This window comes from Onthophagus taurus, chromosome 2 (genome assembly GCF_036711975.1).
Source record: "Onthophagus taurus isolate NC chromosome 2, IU_Otau_3.0, whole genome shotgun sequence".
Lineage (NCBI taxonomy): Eukaryota > Metazoa > Arthropoda > Insecta > Coleoptera > Scarabaeidae > Onthophagus > Onthophagus taurus.
In genome coordinates, this window is record NC_091967.1 from 15,604,507 (window position 1) to 15,626,118 (window position 21,612).

The 21,612-nt window shown below is 34.8% G+C and overlaps 1 protein-coding gene across 2 annotated transcripts in view; it reads right to left on the reverse strand.

The window, feature by feature from the left end:
- The window catches only part of LOC111426932 (integrin subunit alpha inflated), a 64,364-nt gene that overhangs the window by 35,052 nt on the left and 7,700 nt on the right, over positions 1-21,612 (reverse strand). For both annotated transcript variants that reach the window (XM_023061829.2, XM_023061830.2), the window contains exons 2-3: positions 18,639-18,769; positions 6,836-6,930 (exon numbers count right to left, since the gene is read on the reverse strand). In XM_023061829.2, coding sequence (XP_022917597.2) covers positions 6,836-6,930; positions 18,639-18,769 — 226 coding nt within the window. The remainder of the gene's footprint in view (positions 1-6,835; positions 6,931-18,638; positions 18,770-21,612) is intronic.

Sequence of the window (21,612 nt, forward strand, 5' to 3'; positions counted from 1 at the left end):
ATAATGGCATAATCGTATGATACACTTAATGCCCGCCGGAGATTTAGATGCAAAATAATTATATACGGCCCACCCACGTATAATTTCCTGGTAATTTGCGATGAACCAACACAACACACCCATACTTAGAATATTACAGGCAAACTATCTCATTACAAAATGAAGTAGCTTTATAACTAATTGAATGATATTTTTGAATGAAATATCTTATCATGTACTTTATAATGTTACTAAACGTATTTCTTGGTTCACTTTATCTTAATTTACAATAAATCTTTATCATAAATTTCTTCCTCCCACTAGAAATGAAATTCATCATCATGTGAAGATGTTGTGGATGACGACGACAGTCATATAAAATAGGTCGCAAATCGTCAATCTCTTTCTGCCACTCTTATACTGCTGTTCTAATTTATATAGTGAAGCCTTCTCTGCATTTCTACTATATTATCTAATTTGGAGACGATTATCTCTACACCGTCAAAATTCGATAACTCAATGGAAATCTTAAGTACTAATTATCGATTTAAAAGATAGACTATTTGTCAATACAAAAAGTACATGGTCAAAAATTTGCGGCTGGGATCCATAATAAAGTCAACATCAATGAGGTAATAATCGGGAGTTTCATTGACCAGAACTTCTCTCTCAAAGTTATCGTTTGGTACAACATCCATGTAGTAGATCGAGTTGTAATACTGTTCAAAATCTGTTCCAGAAATAATCCATTTTGATGCAATTGCCTTAATAGACAGGAGTGGATATATAATAAGCAAACATGACAACAAATAATGTAAAAGAGCTAATGACAGCGTACAAACGGTGATGATGCAAAATCTTGCTGTAGGTGCAAAATGAAGAAAAAGTGAAAACCTGTTAATAATAACAGATTAAAACAGTCCTTGACACTCACAACAAATTCGGGGGTAACAATCAGTTAAATTAAATTATGAGACACAGTTATTTGGCCATATGTTGTTGTGAGCAAATATATAATTGGAATAGAGATATCGTTGACCAAATATCTGGTAACTTTATGCTGTAACCAAACAGACCATCAGCTATGATGTTCTGAAATCCGCCTTGATTTGACGTTGCAAGTACTTTGAAGTGTTTTAGAATCAATCCTTTTGTTGTGGGTGTGATTAGATGGTTGTCGTTGAATGGGTACCTCAGAACCCAACTTTTTCATGGAGCTGTTTCATGAAATTTGCTGATATAAAAATGTGCCGATGTAGAACGTTACATACAACAACCAATTACCTTGAAATAATAGTTTCGTAATCCCTTTTATAACGCTTAGTTATTTTGAAAGTATATTTTATATTTTATCCCGCGTAAATTGTATACAGATAGAAAACTTTAAACTTAGAAATAGTATTCACGAACATCAATATCAGCTTAATATAGCTGATACATCAATATTAGCTGAATCCACACACACCTACAAATTTATTGATGACCGTAAATGTGCCTCTCTTAACACTAAGGTAATTAACCTGCATAGTGTTCTATAATTGCACATGGAATGTTTACTCATAGTAATGCAAATCAAATTATAAAACATAAAGATAACAATTCGAATAATTTATGTGTAATATTTTTATTGACATTTGAAATTTGCTTTATCTACAGTTTTATCTAAAGTTCAAACCGAATAATTTAAACAATTTTTAATTTATTTTTGTTTATACTTTATACTGTTAAATGTTAATTTTTTGTTAAATTTTGTTCCACCTTATTCAAGTAGACATCACCATAAATTATAGTTATTTCACACCTCTCCTAGTAAATGATATAATTCTTAGAATAATTGTCGTTTCTGTTTGAAATATAGCTAGATGTAAATAATAGTTTATTTATAAAATAAGTACACACGCAATCCAATCATAGATCAGTGCTATTATTCTAGTATCCATTCAAGTAGAATTAATTCTGACTTCTCAGTCGACTATTTGTTTGGATTAAATTGCTTTGGCGTGTTGGTTCAGGTTCGATTCACATGTACCTTCGTGAACGAATCCATAACTGTAGAACATTTTTATAATTCACTTATTACGGCAATTGCAATGTAACAGTATATTAATAAAATAAAAATAGACGCCTAGCGTATTAAATTAAATTGATAGATTATTGCTTTTGTTCAAAGTAAACTTTATTTTATCTACAAACATTATCATTATTTATTGGTACTGGTTTAGATTGTTGTAACGTGTTTCTAGATCGGAAGTAACTGTTAGCGGTTCTTAAATTGCTTCATAAAATATAAAATAATAAATAAAATAATAACTGTAAAGTGAAATTGCAGGTAAAAGCACCTATTCGTTCTTGTAATAAACGGTTTCAATCAGTTCCTTGTGTGATAATCCGATGATATTAATTGCTTTATAAATCACCGTCAATTGAATGCTGACGATATTATAGGTATCTACATATAAATAGTACGGTCTTTAGCAGGTTTTCTTTCTCGCTTTTGAGGCGGGCATGTAGCAATTCCAAACAGAATCTCGGTGGCAACAAATTAGACTAATTTGTCGAGACGGTCAGATATCGGTCGTCAAGTGTGCAAAAACTCGTCGGAGTCGAATGCGAAATTGGCCGTCTCTATCTCTAGAATACCGAACAGGAGAGAGGAGACAATGGCTTGTTCTCGCGAATGCCTCGACCCGTTCTGTCTGACGGCATTTTATTTATCCCCGCGGGAACGGCTTTTCGGTTCCAATTCCGAAAGAGGCACGAACGGCCGCACCCGTCTTCCCCGGGGATTCTGACGACATTTGAATTATGCTAATGTGAATTACTGAATTACGCCGCGCGATTTACGATTGAACATCTCTTCCATATTTGATTAAGCGAATTCGAAGGGGAATTAAAGCGAGGTCGACGTTTACTGTTTTAGACTGACCTTTCCAAATGTGATCTATAATTTATTCCGATTCGCGTTTAAAATTGTGATCACATTTCATAATTAGAAACAGATCATGGAGTAGGTACAAAAATAGTGGATATTGACGGGTGTATTATATTAATTTTGTATCCTGTTCAAATTTGTATAATCGAAAATACTCCAAACATTTTTCATCACATATTTCGAAGCAGAATTTTGCATTTTGGCTATTGAGAGCTTTATATTATTATTCGTTGAAGTTTTATGGTATATCAATAAGTATCCAATTGCTACTATTTCGTTAGTACTATCTTCGTGATCAATGCTTTATCCCCTCTAGTCTAAAAAAAGTTGCAAAAAAGTAATTCGCACTTCTTAACAAAACTGTAACGTAACAAGATTTAAAATTATATTCAAATTCGTTAGATATGACTAACTCTAACTGGATGAAAGATAATAGGGACTAAAAAATTTGTCATTAAATAACTATGACTAAGCATTCTTTCTTTCCGCAAATAACACGATCCAGACCAGCACCCATCACTACATCAGACTTGAAGTTTTCGACACATAATTCCTTTAGCACTGTCTGTAAACCCTCTTTTTCTTTGTTACATGTTCCAAAAACAGAATCAGAGCGCATACTCTTCATCACATACAGGTAAGATCTTCAACTCATTCTCCAGCGCTACACAGCTATTCCTCTCCTATCCGGAAATACTTTCAGAGTCACAAACACTCTCTCTACCAAACCCAACTCCACAAGCTTAGACTTTATGAACTCGTGTCCGGTCATCATAAATCCTATACAGAAGCTGGACTTAAACTACGGCCAATGTTCTTCCTTTACCTCTTTCATGTAAGCATACATCACTCTCCCTTAATCAGATTCGGTTTACCTTTACTACCAGAACCTCCCCGTTAGGTCCCTCTTCACTCGCTTCCTTTCTTTCCTTCTCCACCCAGCGATCATATCTATCGTCTCCTACTAGTATAAATATACTAGGTACGCCCTCATTACAACCAACTCCATCGGAAGCTTGAGAGTCAGAACCTGTAATGCATCATTTGACATAATTCTAAGAACTGGCACTATCTCTAGCAAAATTAACCTTTGCATGGCAAGCAGCTTCCGCCGGAATTGGCTGTTCGTAGCTTGATCTTCCAATACTTCACATCCGTGTAATATCACCATATATCACGCACAGGAGGTCTAAATCCCCTCTCACACCGCATCATCCTTTGCAATATCTCCAGGAACCTAAACAAGTTTCCCTCCACATAGTTTAGAAAGGAACTGTTTTCATCCACAATCACTATCAGATACTTTACTTTATTCCTGGACGTCATAAAAACCGTCCCATATTTATTGTAACTTAAGCCCTCCAAAGGTGTAGGGCAAATGACCTTGATGAACCTTAGTATTGCTCAGGTCTCTCATTCCTTTATGTCAGTAGGTGTCAGGTAAACTTTTCAAAAAATTTTCAGAGTCTGACTTCTCATTGCAAAGTCGACAAGTTTGATCCTCAACTTGTCCAAATGTTAAATGTTAAGGAGATGGTATTTTAGGGGCGTATGGCCGGTCTGGAAACTTGAGAGCCACCTTCAATTCCCTTTCCTGAGGCATAAAGCTTCTTTGGTTTTCTTTTGCGACAGAGTTATCATACTCTTCGCCTGTTTGTGTCCTGGAAGTTTTTTCCAGTAGAGGCTACCTTTAAGATCTCCCATGTATTAATCACCTGTTTTAAGTCCCATACCTTACTAGCGGGTTACACTTCAAATAATACCTCCATCCGCGGATTCCTCACCCTATCCGTTATGCTTTCCATCACTCACGTCTTTTTTTGCTCCAGCTATACCCTACTGCATCCTTTAACCAACAGCAATAAATCGTAGACCTAGACCTTCCTCTGCAATCTCGAACATCCCGTCAAAAGCTAGGTATTCAAAAAAAAAGTTGTTAATTTTTTCAAAACTATTATATGGGTTGCTCAATGTTTCGGGTTGATTAACTAGTTACACCAGCATCAAATGCATCTCGAGAAAATGATTGTTTTGATGTGAATTATCGTCTTGCGAAATCATCGGACCGTACAACATTACAAAAAAGCTGGCATTGCCATAATCGTCAACAGCGAACGATACAGATCAATGATAAGCAACATTTTGTGGTATAAACTGTATAATATACCACCGATATGTGATTCCAACAAGATGGCGCTACACGCCACATAGCGATTTGAGAGCATGATAATCTCGCGCAACGGTAACGTGAACTGGTAATGAGATTGCGCGATCCAATGTATTTACATTTTTTTCTGTGGAAATATCTTAAATTGAAGATCTATACATAATGAGCGCCGTCCAGTAAATTTAGCCAGATTTATGAGACAAAATCGAACATCTCGAATTGTAAATTAACAAAGCTATATTCCATACTTAATATGTACTACAAAATGTTATGTTAATCAGATATGCTTATATTTATCCAACCTCTAGCACAAACCCAACCCATTGTCATAACTTATACTGTAGTAAAAGTAAATTTGAAAGAATTAGTGAATCATGCAATATTATACATGTGAATAAAGACACAACTAGCTAATAAAGAGATTTAACAAACTTGACACTTTTGTACAAATGAGGTGATGATGATAGAAGAAAATAGCTAAACTAAGAGATGCAATTTTTTTGTGATTTGTGATATGCAATCGAAAAATTCTTGATCATCATCTTCTCTACGTTATAGACTTGATGGACAAAAAGGAATATGCAGAATTGATAACAGAGGAAATGCAAAATCTTTAAAGTCAAATTATTGAAACTCAATCCACTTTTTTTATGATTTAAGAAGTAGCCAAGCAATACTATCACATATTTTCAACTTAATAATGATTGATGGATCTTTCCAACAGATTCACAGTTATTTAGATATGATCTTTCCAACTTTCGTGCTTGAACACAATGCATAGACTATTGTTTGCGTATTCCTTAATATTTAAATGTGACAGATTCGAGATTATCCCTTTAGATGTTTTTGTTATACAGCCTTTTGAACTATAACTTAATCGCATCCAATGTTTAACTCGCATATATCTATGATAATTTAATGTGCAATATCAACTAAAGTATTTGGTATGTAAATTTTATTACTTTTTCTTACAAGTAATTGTAAAAATGCAAAAAGAAAAATGTTGGAGAATTGTTCTTGAAGAAATGCGGATAATTCATGGACAGTTTAAACCAACACGTCTTTCATATATTTTATTTCCTCTCTTTTCTTTAGGTGGGGCAATTCGTATTCCTCTGATGGCGGTTTTATTGTGAATATCAATCAGAGTCGTCTTTGCAGAGACAGGAAAATTGCGAGAATTACCGCGAGATATCACGGCAGCAGATGCGTGCCGTGCGGACTTCGGTACCCGTTACTTGAAAACGAATGTCCGCGTTTTTGCCGGTGTGACAGAGTAATTTTTACAATACGCCGCGACGCGATCGACCGGAATCGATCAGGTCGGCTGTTGGCTTCAAGAAGCAGCAGCTACGGTGGCAGCAAAAGAAGAAGAAGAAGGGTAAAGATGGACGTTGAACCGGCGGTGGCGACGCCACAGCACGTCCCCAGGAATATCAAACGCGCGCCGCGGCGGACCGTAAAAAGTGCGGTCACTCCTGGCAAATACGGACATATCGGCTCGGTAATGCGGCAAAGTTGCTCGGCCTCTTGTCGTCAATGATGTCAACGCTTCACTCTAGATTCAAGATCCCCTTCGTCACTTGACGGTACGTGCGTGTGCGGATCTAATGTGACGCAGAAGTTATCTCGACATGTAGCAAGAACTCTTAGATTTTATCCGATTACCATTAAATACGAACACTAATACAATATTCTTTATTGAGTATTTTCTTTTGAAGTGTTTTTTTTCCATTTTCAATAAAAAATAAACTTACCACAACTGGTCCATCCGTTCCGGCACTATGTAATGTGGCTCCAAACCATTGTTCGGATTTCTTGTCGATTACGTTATTATTTCTGATGGTATCACCTGCAACAAAAAAAAAGTGTATTTCATTAACATCTTAGCACCCTCTATTTTGTCCTTAAACTGATAGCTCTAATCCATCCTCATAAATTCAAGTTAGAAAAAAATAAATAAAATAAAACGAAACATTTTTTTACCCCATTTAAATCCCCCTAGTTTTCTATTCTAGGAATAAAAGGGGATCCCGCTGAGACCCCATCCTATTTATAGAAAGTGTCTTTTTCTCTGTAATGTGTTTTTTGCACTGTAAGCCGTTATATTAGTACATGAAGTATGTTCCCAGTAACTGATTTATGACCTCTACCATGAATCAGACCGCTTTTAAAGATCCCGGTGCTCTCAGTCGACACTTTTTGATTTGAGAGAAGCGATAAATCCGAATTAGAAACAATTCGCCTCTGACCATCCAGTTACTAAGTTCTCCGCAACCAAGTCGAAGATGGGTTCTCTGTCATCGCGATTACGGCCACTTAACTTCACTTAAAATAATGGCATCATAATTTTCGGTTTTAACGAACAGCCGCGATCGTCTCGTGGGGGTCACATTTAAAAGCCTATTTTGTTCTGATTTAGTTTACGGATGGGCTATTTATTTCATACGTAACATAAACGACGGCAACGGTTACCTAATAGATACGGTAATGGCTTGCGATAAGCATGTAGAAATTTCATTTTAGTTTATTGACAGTATTAATTCTACCGTTTATCTATACGTAAAATGTTATGGTTATCAACAACGACCGCAAATAAGGGTATTAAAAATGAATACTTTACGAGAGATCTTAAAATTTTTTTCAACTATTACGTCAAATCGATTTTCATTTCCCGTAGAATATTAATAGTTAATTGAAACTAACAGTTATAGAATAAATTTACTTCAACTAATAAGTAATTAATAATTTTATTTTCAAATAAACCCACTCAATTTCGTTTTCTTCGTTTATTACTTTTTTAATTTACAATCGAGTTATCCTCTTTTTATTAAAAACTCATTAAACCATTCGATTATAATTTATCCTCTATTTAGTTATGACTACATTTCCTGTTCATTCCCCTTTATAAGTTGTTAGAGTCCTCCAAGAAAAACTTTTTCGAAATGAAATTGCATCAGAGACCAAAATAGAAATAATCACATTCAAATCTCGTATAGACGGGTTCTGACTGTGAATCATCGCCCTTTTGCACGCGGACAATCGGAGGAACGGCTGAAACTACCGCATTACCTACGGTGGTCATTTTACGGTCAATAATTTCGATCCATTTCGCGGCGTTCGGTCGGCAATTACGTGGCGCCCGCTGCAAAGAGCGCCTAATCGGGACACGGTCGTCGAGTCGGATTGCGAAAATTGTTAATACGAAACCCACGGCACACCTACTTACAGAAAAAGAAAAAAAAAATTCCTTTGACGTTGTTGTTTAACGTTTGTCTCCGAACAAGCAAACAGAATCTTTTAGATTTGGTCAATAATGAGTTGGCGTTTAGTTTTGTAAAATTAGATACCTGTTTGTTAGCCAATGATGGTTTTAAAATGTTTATTTAAAATAAACAAGCAAGAAATAAATTGTATGTAGTAAACAATAGTTATGAAATATATGTAGAAACATTAGAAATTGATGGAATCGTTTTTGAGATTTTTCTACTCTACTTTAGAAGGATCGGAACAAAAACGAATATTAACAACTTATCTCAAAAACGAGAACTACACAAGAAAACACAAGAAATATCGTGTTTGCAAAAGTCTGTCATAGAAGAGCATAACATCAAAACTAGAAGAATTCTTCTAGTAAATAAAACTAACTACGATCTCCTGCTGAACTCCGTTTACAAGATATTATTTGTGATCTTATGTGAAAGACTAAAAATGCCTATACTATACCAGAAAATATATAAAGAAAAGTAAACCTAATTCTGCTAGGAGAACAAACACTGAAGGTGGAAAGTACAGTAAGAATACAAAATAAAACAACACCAAGATTCAGAATAAATAAAGAGTTGCGCCAGGGTGATACACTATCATGCATACTCTTCTACGTGGTACTTGAGAAGGTTGTACAGGATGTGGGCATCAACACGAGAAACCGTAAGCGTGCAAATACTGGCTTTTGCTGATTACATATGTTAAAGTAATTGTAAAAAAAATAGTGCACAAAAGTGAGCCAAAATTACACCTAAATAAAATAAAATGTATGCACGCAAACCCATCAACAAGACATCTGCAAAACTCGGTCATAGAAGAGCATAACATCAAAACTAGAAGAATTCTTCTAGTAAATAAAACTAACTACGATCTGATAGCCCAATTAAGATGTCTCTTTGACTGGAAAAACAAGATGTCAAATATATAAAACCTTATTACGACTGGTTCTGAGGTATGGATACCCCCCTATACTTGGGTACTGTCCAAGAACGACAAAAGTGTGCTAGTAACTATTCAAAGAAAAATCCTGCACCACATATTTGAAACTCTATCTATAACTTTGAGCTACACACATATCCCCTTAAGAGTGTAACTCCCTCTTCTATTGCAAATATACCGTAATTACTTTCCAAGATTCGGTATACCACACATCATTACGCATGACCGGGGAAGACAATTTGAATCCCAACTCATCATCCTCAAAGCAATGGGATTTTAGAGAGATTCAATAAATCTCTTAAAACATCCATTGTTGCCAGGGGAAGCAGCAACAGGTGGAAAAGCGATCTTCCGATGATTATGTTGCGACTCAGATCTTCTCTCAAAAAAAGATTTGGGATGTTGTTCTGCTGAACATATATCTCTATGTTGTTCTGCTCATATGTCTCTTTTGAGACTTAGCCTTTAGCCTTTAATCAGTTTACGAGAAACATTTTCAAATATTAAACCAATTCATACGTCTCATCATTTGCCAAAAAAACCTTTTGTTCATAAAAAACTCTTTCATTCCGATTTGGTTTCTTAAATACTGAAGGTCTTCAATCTTCACATTCTCCTTAATACGAAGGATCATATAGTTATTAAAAAGTTGCGTTGCATTTGTGGATTGACTGAGGGACAAAGAAACTTTGAAGAGAATTACTAAAAAGGTGACGGTAAGATAAATGCTTAGAGGACGGTTCAAGACTAGATATATGCACTAGGTGTACGAAGACATTCCATCTTCCTTTATCAACTATAGAAGTAAGATGCGGAACATAACAGAATGGCGGAAACTATTAGAAGAGGCTAAGACCCATAGATAATTACATATATTTGTAAATAAACATAATTGGAAATATTTCTGAAACGAAAACTTTGTCATGTGACTGTAACAGGATACATTCATTATTCTGAAAGAATTAATATATGTTCACGCATCTTGATCAAATTTACATATTTCGATAAACAATTTGACCTGACCTGATCAAAACGATTCTCAACGTAATTTGATGTGCTGAATTTGGAAAAAACGGTTAATTTTATAGAATGATCAAAAAAAAACCATTAAGGGTGGCATGCTTTTTAAGTTTAAATTGGTAATATTGACATCTGACAACCAAAACCTAACCTAAAACTAGACATCACTTCAATTGTATTCAAGAGTTAGCTAAGCGGATTCAAAATAATACGTTCTGATCTCTTATTCCGAATACAATTCTTCAGCACCTTTCTAATTTCTTTGGATGAAGTTGGTGTGTGTCGCCTCGTTGTCACATCCTTAACTATGTCAATGTATTTTTTAAGTAGATCCTCGTAATTTGGACTGCATAGTTGTTTTACGGGCTGAAAGATTTCGCCTTGTCCTTGATCATTTATACCACACCAACGCGTGTCTGACGATAAAACAAAATACGCTGCGTCGAGGAATGACGTTTCTGGTGTCTTGCAAGGAAAGCTAATTCGCCTCTTGATTTTGCCTCACTTAGCCGAGGGTGCTTGCAGTTTTGCAAATTTCATGGCAACCCCAAACTGATCGTATGTTGTATTGCCATTTTGGCTCATTTACCTCATATATTTATTGTTTCTATACTTGCCGAGGTTGTTTGCGGCCGAGGCAGTTCTATAAATTCCAAATCAATCCAGAATTAGTGAGCACATGTTGGTGCCATTATTACATAGTGCGAAAGAACTGCATGTAAATGCTTCTTTGCCTGTGCTTTTTCTGCTGGTGAGGAGTATTGCTACATATTTTAAGAAATTAGCCGGCAATTTTAAGAATCTATTTGTGCATCAAGTCTCATCTCCACTAACAGAGAGTTAGGAAATCTTTTGCTGGCTATTTTACTATGGATATTTTATTCCATACTTAATCGGATTCCAATCTACGAGAAGTAGAGTATAACTCTGTTACTTTAAATAGAATGGTGTAGATATTTTACATACTTTGATTCTCCATATATAAATGTGTTTAATGTTCTTTAAATTTGCATTTTTCATACATCGATTAAGCAAGAAAGATTAATAGATTAGTACAGATGCTGAGATATTTCCGAATAAAATTATATCATCTTATGCTATACAGAAAAACTTTAGCCTATACTAAGAGATGGCAGCTTAGGTTGGCATGAGTATTGACCTTATCGTTAAATTAAATGTTACCAAAATCATATAATTATTCCGAAAGGTTGTTGACAAAACCAACCTATGCAATATAATTAGTTACTTTTAATTTTGCACCAACAGTATTGTTTTGGACATAGAAATGCAGGATTCTAGTACAACTTGGAAGGTTGCAAAATTTTTATAGATCGTGGGAGACCCGCTTGTGTAGTTTCACTACAAATACATTTTTTAAAAACATAAGCACTTAATTTCTCGAAATGGGTAATACTCACAAAAAGGCGGGAAGCAGAGTTAAATTATCACCCGCAAAAGTGAGTTGCTCTCTGATAGAGAGGTCATTGTGACAAAAACTCCTTGTTATGCTTTAAAATTTATTTCTCAGTATTACTGCTGTTATCACCACATATCATAAATAAAGCAAGGTAGATAGTACAGCAAAGTGTCAAGGTCTTTTTTGAGCATCTTATCTCAAAAGGCATTGTTTAACGCAAATATTAAATTATTACAATTATATAAATTAACCTATAAACATATTAAACCTATAAATTAATTTCTTTTTACGTATTCATAACTAATATTCATATAGTAATGAGATGTAATGTTAGTCATTAAATAATAATGGTCGAAAATTAAAAGTCCGGAACCTTATGATAAATGTTCGATCTTTATCATACCAAAATTATACCTTCCTTAGGCCCAAAACCAGACGATTTAAAAATTCCTTCAGACTTTCACAGCCGAATATTAATTTTAAAATATATTTCGAATGTAACACCTGACAAAAAAAAATCGAGAAATAATTTTGGAAAGGCACCGGCCTTTTTAATATTCCAACGTCGTCGTTACCGATACAACGTCTGGCCTTCTCTCATACATAAATTGTAGATTAGATAGAAATAGTGAAAAAGAATGATGGAAATCTCGTCACGAACTTTCACACTTTTTAAAAGCACCTTGTACCGATTTATTCCGAGTATTACTCGCACGGGCTTCTTTGATATAAACTTAAACGCGGTACGCGTGTGGGTCGTAAAAGTATTCTTTCGACATTGTTCGATTCACCGACAAAACATCGTCATCATCATCAAAAGTCAAAGAATGTAGTGATCTGTTATTCTGTCAAAATGAATCCCTTAACCACCTGTGCAGCACTCCAAAGGACTACGAGTATTTTTAGAGCGTTACAACCCCGATCTGATTACAGAAATTAAAAGCCTTCTCGTCGGGGACTTGAATGACTTGAATACAGGCTATTCAATTAGTTCTAAATGTCGGCATTCAAAGCGATAAATAGTTTACGCCTTTTAAACGTCTACGCGTTTGTAGTTTAGTGGGTGTTATGTGGTTAAGTCGTTACCATTCAGTAAAACAGAAAGAATAAATTAAAAGATTTCTTGTTTGATGTCGAAAAAATTTTCTTAACACCCATAAACATTAAGCCTATTATTAAATTGTAAGCATTAAGTCGTTATTGTTACTGTCCTAAATAACAGACATCAAAGTATCCCGAATTTTTATAAATGATACAAGCACAAGGAGTGCTTATATAGTTCCCTGTATACTTAACGAGATAACCTCTTCATTGACGACCCGTAATTTCCAATTCTTTCGCCATAAACGCAATTATAGGAACCTAACTGTTAATTACGCGCGATTGCTGGAACGGCAATGCGAAAGGACTTCGAGTTCCAGTGGCAAACGTTAAAAGAAGGCGTTATCCAGCGTTGACGCCATCAGTTAGCAGGCCTCATATCGCGAACGTGATTGAAAACAGACCGTTAAATCGAGAATTATCTTCGCGTAGTGTATAAATCGGTAGTGTAATTGAGTTTCGGATCGATAAATTGGATCGCTAAAAAAATCCGCGGTACACTTTGTAGAGAAAAATGTTTATCACACAATATAGCAATCATAAGCGTTTTTTAATATATTTTTTTCTTCGGATAATAGTGACATAATCTAATGTAAAAAAAAAGAACTTGACAAAGGTTGAGGTCGTAACGTTGTTTCCGTATATGGGCGTCGGATATTTGCACAAATAAAATGGGCAGCGTTCTTTTACCATCCGCGGCGGCGGCCCTGCGCTCTATACAGAGATGGTAAACAGTTTTACGACATTGCAAAATCGGAGCAATAAAATATTTCGCCCTATATATAGAGTAAGCGTGCGGGATCTACATACAATGAGGTCTTGGGACCCGGCTTCAGGGATGATCTGACCGTCATGTTCTGTCTTCGGCATACGTTACGGCGTCGTGAGAAAGAGGCGGCCGCCGCAAAAACTTAACCGAGAGGTCAGAATAGGAGGAGGAGGATTTCGACGAGAACGGCAATCGCAATAACGTACACGGATCATAACAATACGATGGCACCGATCTGCAAACGCCGTGGATGATGATGACAGCAGTCGATCCGGGTCGGGATTCTCTACTTCCTATACCGGAGTTATATCTTTGCATAAAGCGGGCCAAAGGAAGAACCGCGGTCATGTTTTATTCATCTCGGTGGATCGCTCGCCGAAGACGACGACGATATTGTTCGATCGATATGCAAATCACCGCCGTCGCTTCGATTAAATACTTTATTATAAAGGGGTCTCTCGCGTCGTTATTGTTATTGCGTTATCAGATGGAAAGACCTACGGTTCAGATTGAACCTCAAGTGAAATGGCTTTATTCTTTACAATACGATTGTTTTCTGGGAAAACTGATCACGATAACTAAATCTGTTCTGCATCGGTGATTTATTAATTCTTTAAAATCTATTGATGATTTCAATTCTTATAGATTATTTATGATTGAAAGTTAGCCCTATTAGATAAGTTTTTACATGTATACACTATTTTGATTATAACAAGAGAACCTCTTAATCGATTTTGATGAACAATAACTCATTCAAACGCTTAATGCTAGGCCACCACGAAAGTGGAAATACGTCATAACTCCAAAACTCTTTTCTGAAACTTTGGAATCCCATACTTTACCAAAAAGAAGATGTAAAATCGCGATTTCATCTAATTTTCAATTTTTGGAACTTTTCTCGTTATTAATGCATCTGAAAGCAAAAGAATAAAAGAGCAATATTGTTAGGAATAAAGTTTGCTACAACTTTTATACTGAAACAATTTTTCTAAATCGGTCCAAATCCCATGCTCTACGAACAATATGTAAAACCACGATTTTATCTAATTTTCACCTTTTCGAACTTTTCTCGTTATTAATGCATCTGAGAGCAAAAGTATAAAAGAGCAATATTGTGAAGAATAAAGTTTGCTAGGTACAACTTTTATACTCAAACAATTTTTCTAAATCGGTCCAAATCCCATGCTCTACGAACAATATGTAAAACCACGATTTTATCTAATTTTCACCTTTTCGAACTTTTCTCGTTATTAATGCATCTGAGAGCAAAAGTATAAAAGAGCAATATTGTGAAGAATAAAGTTTGCTAGGTACAACTTTTATACTCAAACAATTTTTCTAAATCGGTCCAAATCCCATGCTCTACGAACAATATGTAAAACCACGATTTTATCTAATTTTCACCTTTTCGAACTTTTCTCGTTATTAATGCATCTGAGAGCAAAAGCGTAAAAGAGCAATATTGTAAAGAATAAAGTTTGCTACAACTTTTATACTCAAACAATTTTTCTAAATCGGTCCAAATCCCATGCTCTACGAACAATATGTAAAACCACGATTTTATCTAATTTTCACCTTTTCGAACTTTTCTCGTTATTAATGCATCTGAGAGCAAAAGCGTAAAAGAGCAATATTGTAAAGAATAAAGTTTGCTACAACTTTTATACTAAAACTTTTTTTCTAAAACGTTTCCAATTCCATGCACTACCAATAACACAAGGTAAACCACGTCTTCATCTAATTTTCACCTTTTCGAACTTTTCTCGATATTTATGCATCTAAGAGCAAAAACATAAAAGAGCAATATTGTTAAGAATAAAGTTTGCTACAACTTTTATACTGAAACTATTTTTCTAAATCTGTCCAAATCCCATGCTCTACGAACAATATGTAAAACCACGATTTTATCTAATTTTCACCTTTTCGAACTTTTCTCGTTTGTTAATGCATCTGAGAGCAAAAGTGTAAAAGAGCAATATTGTGAAGAATAAAGTTTGCTACAACTTTTATACTAAAACTTTTTTTCTAAAACGTTTCCAATTCCATGCACTACCAATAACACAAGGTAAACCACGTCTTCATCTAATTTTCACCTTTTCGAACTTTTCTCGATATTTATGCATCTAAGAGCAAAAGTATAAAAGAGCAATATTGTTAAGAATAAAGTTTGCTACAATTTGTATACTAAAACTTTTTTTCTAAAATGTTTCCAATTCCATGCACTACCAACAAAACAATGTAAAACCACGATTCCATGTATTTTTCAGTTTTTCGAATTTTTCTTGATATTTTTGCATCTGAGAGCAAAAGAGTAAAAGAGCAATATTGTTAAGAATAAAGTTTTCTACAAGTTTTGTACTAAACCTTTTTTATAAAACGTTTCGAATCCCGTGCTCTACCAACAACAAGACGTAAAACCACAATTTCATCTAATTTTCACCTTTTCGAACTTTTCTCGATATTTATGCATCTAAGAGCAAAAGCATAAAAGAGCAATATTGTTAAGAATAAAGTTCGCTACAACTTTTGTACTAAAACTTTTTTTCTAACATGTTTCCATTTCCATGCACTACCAACAACACAATGTAAAACCACGATTTCATGTATTTTTTCAGTTTTTCGAATTTTTCTTGATATTTTTGCATCCTAGAGCAAAAGAGTAAAATAGCAATATTGTTAAGAATAAAGTTTGCTACAACTTTTATACTGAAACTATTTTTCTAAATCGGTCCAAATCCCATGCTCTACGAACAATATGTAAAACCACGATTTTATCTAATTTTCACCTTTTCGAACTTTTCTCGTTATTAATGCATCTGAGAGCAAAAGTGTAAAAGAGCAATATTGTGAAGAATAAAGTTTGCTACAACTTTTATACTAATACTTTTGTTCTAAAACGTTTCCAATTCCATGCACTACCAACAACACAATGTAAAACCACGATTCCATGTATTTTTCAGTTTTTCGAATTTTTCTTGATATTTATGCATTTAAGAGCAAAAGAGTAAAAGAGCAATATTGTTAAGAGTAAAGTTTGCTGCAAGTTTTATACTAAACCTTTCTTTCTAAATGGTTTCCAATTCCATGCACTACCAATAACAAGACGTAAAACCACAATTTCATCTAATTTTCATCAATTCAAATTTTTCTCTATAATTATTCATCTGAGAACAAAAGTATAAAAGAGCAATATTGTTAAGAATAAAGTTTGCTATAACTTTTATACCAACACTTTTTTGCTAAAACTTTCCTAATTTTGTGGTTTACCACCAACACTATGTAAAACCACGATTTCATCTAATTTTAGCTTTTTTGATCTTTTCTCGATATTTATACATCTGATTGTGAGAGCAAAAGTACAAAAGAGCAATATTCTTAAAAATACAGTTTGCTACAAGATTTGTACTAAAAACTTTTATTCTAAAACGTTCCGAATCCCGTGCTATGACCATCAAAAAGAGGTCATTTTTGTGTTATTTTCGTGTACCTACTTTCGCAATATTCTGGCGTTTGAGCGGAATTCGAGATTTCGAATTGGGCATATCCACTTAATTAGTAGACTAGGATTAATCTTTCGAATGAAATATTGTGCATCGAAATCAGTTGAGAGGTTCTCTTGTTATAATCAAAACACTGCGAGTAAAATCTTATCTAATTGGAGACTAACTTCGTATAAGATTTTTGCCAATAAAGTTATTATTATTTTACTTGATTTTCTTAGAAACAATAAAAGCCAACATATAACTGAATCACACCTTAAAAATCACACTTATTTATAAATCGGTTACTATTATTAATGAATCAGGTATGAATGAAATGAATTACTCAATAACCGCCAAACCTGGTTTGGTAAAAAAGCGGAAGACATCATCTCGTTAAATCGGCCCCAGATGAAAAAGACTTTTACCGTCCGAGTCGTGGATTTATAGACGCTTCGTCCGAAGGAATTTAATTACGTCAACGGTCGTTCGGAAGCCTTCTGAACACTCTCAGAATGGCTACGGCACTTATTAATCATTCAACGGATATGCTTAAATCCGCCGCGAACACGGCCCCTGACAACGATCTAATTTCTTACGTCCGCTAAATCTAATTACGTCGTCGCGGCGGTTGCCTGCGTCTTCGTTATTCATCATGGTTGTTGAATAATTATTTTAAGAAGATTTCTATAAACGTGTTCAGGTGAGAGGACAGCTCGATATCTCGTTAGCGTCTGGCAGTAGTAAGGTAATTACGAATCCGGGAGATTTACGTCGATGTTTTAGCCTTAAGCGCGTACAGATTGATGAAGCACAGATGGAGAAAGAAAAATTACGTAAACTTCAATCTAGCTTAACCAGAAATTGACGTGATATAAAGAAGACGTCGTGTTGTGGATGCTTCGATACTAATCCAACTTGATTTAAAACGAATAACCGCCTATGTATCACGTTATACGAGAAATGTAGCTTTATTAATGTGACGACAGATGGTGGAAATAAATTACCTTTCTGAATTTACCATAATTTATTACTTAAGTGGAACTAACCTATTTTCTTTTAAGTCAATCATAATTAATTCATATTATTCCATTTAAGTACAAATTTTCTCTACTTTATGATTTAGTTAAACAAAGTTTTGCTACTTATAAGATCTCTTCAGAATGTTTAGTTATTCACGACCGTTGATGGTAACAAGTATCCCGAGGTGAAGTTTTGTCCCATTACGAGGCAACGTCGATGTTTGCAGATAGTAATTGAGTGGTAACACCGAGCGTCTACATACTACCAACGCTCGTATACCTTTCCTATCTGGACGCGGTTACCAATTGAAAGGACCACACAGAAACGCGTTAATTAAACCCATCCGGCGCGCGGAACCGCAACGTAATTTACATTCGATACGGCGCAATTAAAACGCGAAAATTGCCACCAATAAACTTCGTTGAGATCGTTTCTGTCCATTGTCGATTTGAACTTTACCATTACCGCCCCTAATTGTTATTTATGACAATACAATTATTGAGATGAGGATTGATATAAAATATTTTTGTTTATTAGGGACTTACCTCTTGGGTCGAATTCTATTTCGCTACATGAATCGTTTCTCGTCGTGTCGCATTTAAAAACTGCTCCACCTTTTTTAACACCCTGTAAAGACTGCTTATGAGATTGACCTTTGGGGGCACCAACTAATATCCTGAAACAAAACAAGAAAAAGTATTACTACAAAGTATTAGGGACAGTAAAAAAGAGTCGTTTTCTCTCGAAGCGAGTTATGGCAAGTTCTCTTCGCTATGGTATCAGTTTCAAATTCCAATGAACCGTTTGAAGCCCATAGACAACAAACGCCGTATGGTCACGGTCATAAAACGATTGCCGAGTGCCCTTTTTGCGACCGCATAATGGCAACGACGACGATCGTAATATTTTAACATGAGAGCTAAAGAAGTTAAATCAACGACAATATAATTTGTAGTTAATTCGAGAGCGTTTATATCCCGGCTACCATAAACGGTATCGCTCGTCTGGACCCGAGTAGAGGAGCTTTTGTGCTAAACCATCAATAGGACAAATTATACTTTGTGATAATCGAACGGTAATTAATTAACATTTACGACCGCCGCTTTCATCGTAGATGGTCCGCAATTAATTTTATCGTAATCGGTGGCACCGCGCCGATTACGGGAACCCTCTTCTTCCTTAACAGAACGTCTCCGACAATTTGTCATTGTCTATTCATAAACGTAAAGGAAACGATTTGGAGCGTACTTAAATCTCTTTTTCTCTCTCAACTTGATTATTCTAAACCGCAACCGCAACTGTTATCAGGCGCCGTATTTTTTAATATTCTCCAATCCTCTCAATGAAGATGATTGTTTGTGGTCGTTCCAAACTCTACATTGTTATATTAATAGGTACTGCATTTAGATACATACTAACTATATAAATAGTAATTCTTTGTTAAATGATGTTCAAATAAAACGATTTCAGTTAGCACCAGATAAAAATAAAATTTATGTTTGTAACATGATGTTATATCCACACGTAGTAGATAATATACCATTGAAGGTTGGAACAAGTCCAAACAAATCTCACAAATGTGTCTGTTAAAACGTATGTTATGCGTCAACTTTGTGCATAAATAATCTTTCAATAATTACTCTTCATTTAACAATTTATGTTGACATGGTGAAAAATTTCATGAATTTAAAGATGAAAATTATAGGGAAAATTATTGAGTATTTATGTTAGTGGTAATAGATTGATAGAACAAGTGGCGTTTATGAGAGTTTTTATATTTCGTATAATCTTCATTTTATGTATTTTGTTTTCTATTATCTGAACATAAAGGAATTATGTGATGCAGCTCAAAAAGCTGCAGTAGAGAAAAGGTTGACTCTAATTAAACTAAAAGCAAAGAAATGATGAAGCCATGAATCATACACAGCAATCAATAAATTGCTGTATTTGTTACAGCAATTATTTACGCTAAGAAAAGGATATTGTTGTGTTTTAATCAATACACTGAGTGATGTCACACTGTTGTGACACCAGATCCAATTGAAATGAATGAAGATCATCGTATTGGAGATCGTTATATAAAATTAAAGCTACGCAGAAATAATTTAATGATAATCTGACCAGTTTTCAACACTTTCATATATTTATTTACATTCTCATATATCTCCTAAAATAGACAAAAACTTCGCAACTTTAAACCAAGCAACTGTATTTAGATACTTAAGAACATGATTCATCGAATCTATAAAACCGCTCTAGTAAAGATAACGTAATTATTTATATAAACTAAATTCTCATCATCTCTCTAATTTTAGATCAACCAGAAAAGAAGATATTAACACATCACTACTTCTGATTAATTTTGCACCATACTTTCACAAATTTGAAATTAACCACAACGAATCATCTTTAACACGAAAAACTATTTATTCACGGCAATCAGATTTCGGTTTTAACCGAAATCCTAATTATTTTCAAGAAAAATCCAGTATTATTTTTCGTTGAATGTTTAAAATATCAATTCTTAATATTTGATGTTGTAAAAGCATCAATTTCGTAATAAAGAAAATCGATCTGAACGTAAAAAGGTTATTAGGTCACCGTTGATCCGCAGTATAATAAACCCTGAAAACTAAAAAGAATCAACCAGGGAGGGGTAAGAATAACTGAAGCGTATGCACGGCATTAATAAACTTATTGATGCGGGCGCCTCGCTTTAAGACGAAGAATCAAGGTGCGCCTTCCTGTTTCGATCCGTTAAATTGGTTTACCGGGTTAGACGATGCATTGTTCCATCGTGATCGTGTAATGGCCATATCATGAACAAAAATTTAATTGCGCACTTCTCTCGCCGCAGCAATAACTTATTGCCCGCAGTGAGTGTGACCTTTTACGCCAGAACGACACGCGGATTGATTCGGTATTAAAGTTTAAACATGGTCAAAGCATGCATAACTCTCCTGGAGATTAATATCGGATTACTACTTAGGTACAGATAAACCGTTTTGTGAAAGAGTTCCCTATGTAAGTACAAAAGACGTGTAAAGGTGCGCCGTGACTAACGGGCCATTCGACAAAACTATGCAAGGGTTAAATGAGACGAAAAAGAAAACAAAGAAGAAGAAGCACGTCTTATGTCACCTAACCGAACTAAGAGTTACCGTTAGAAAGGGAATTTGTACCGCCGCGGCAATGAAAGATAATATCGCAACAGTCTTATTCCTCATATTCCCAAGACCATAATCTCCTGCTTAAGATGTTCGCGCTAATTCCAATTGGAGATAATTTTCTCGGTACGGTTTAAACTGCATTTATACTTTGTGCAGCGTGTACCAAAAAGGTCTTTTAAGTGACATTTCGTTTTTAAGGTAATCTGTAAGTGGCAATCAGCTGGCTATGTTACGCAGGTAGCTAGCCAGATGTTTATCCAGATGTTAAAGGTACTTTTAAAACTACACAAGAACAAAGAGTAGTATTTTATCTTTATTTTTATGAGTTACTTCCATATTAATAAATATA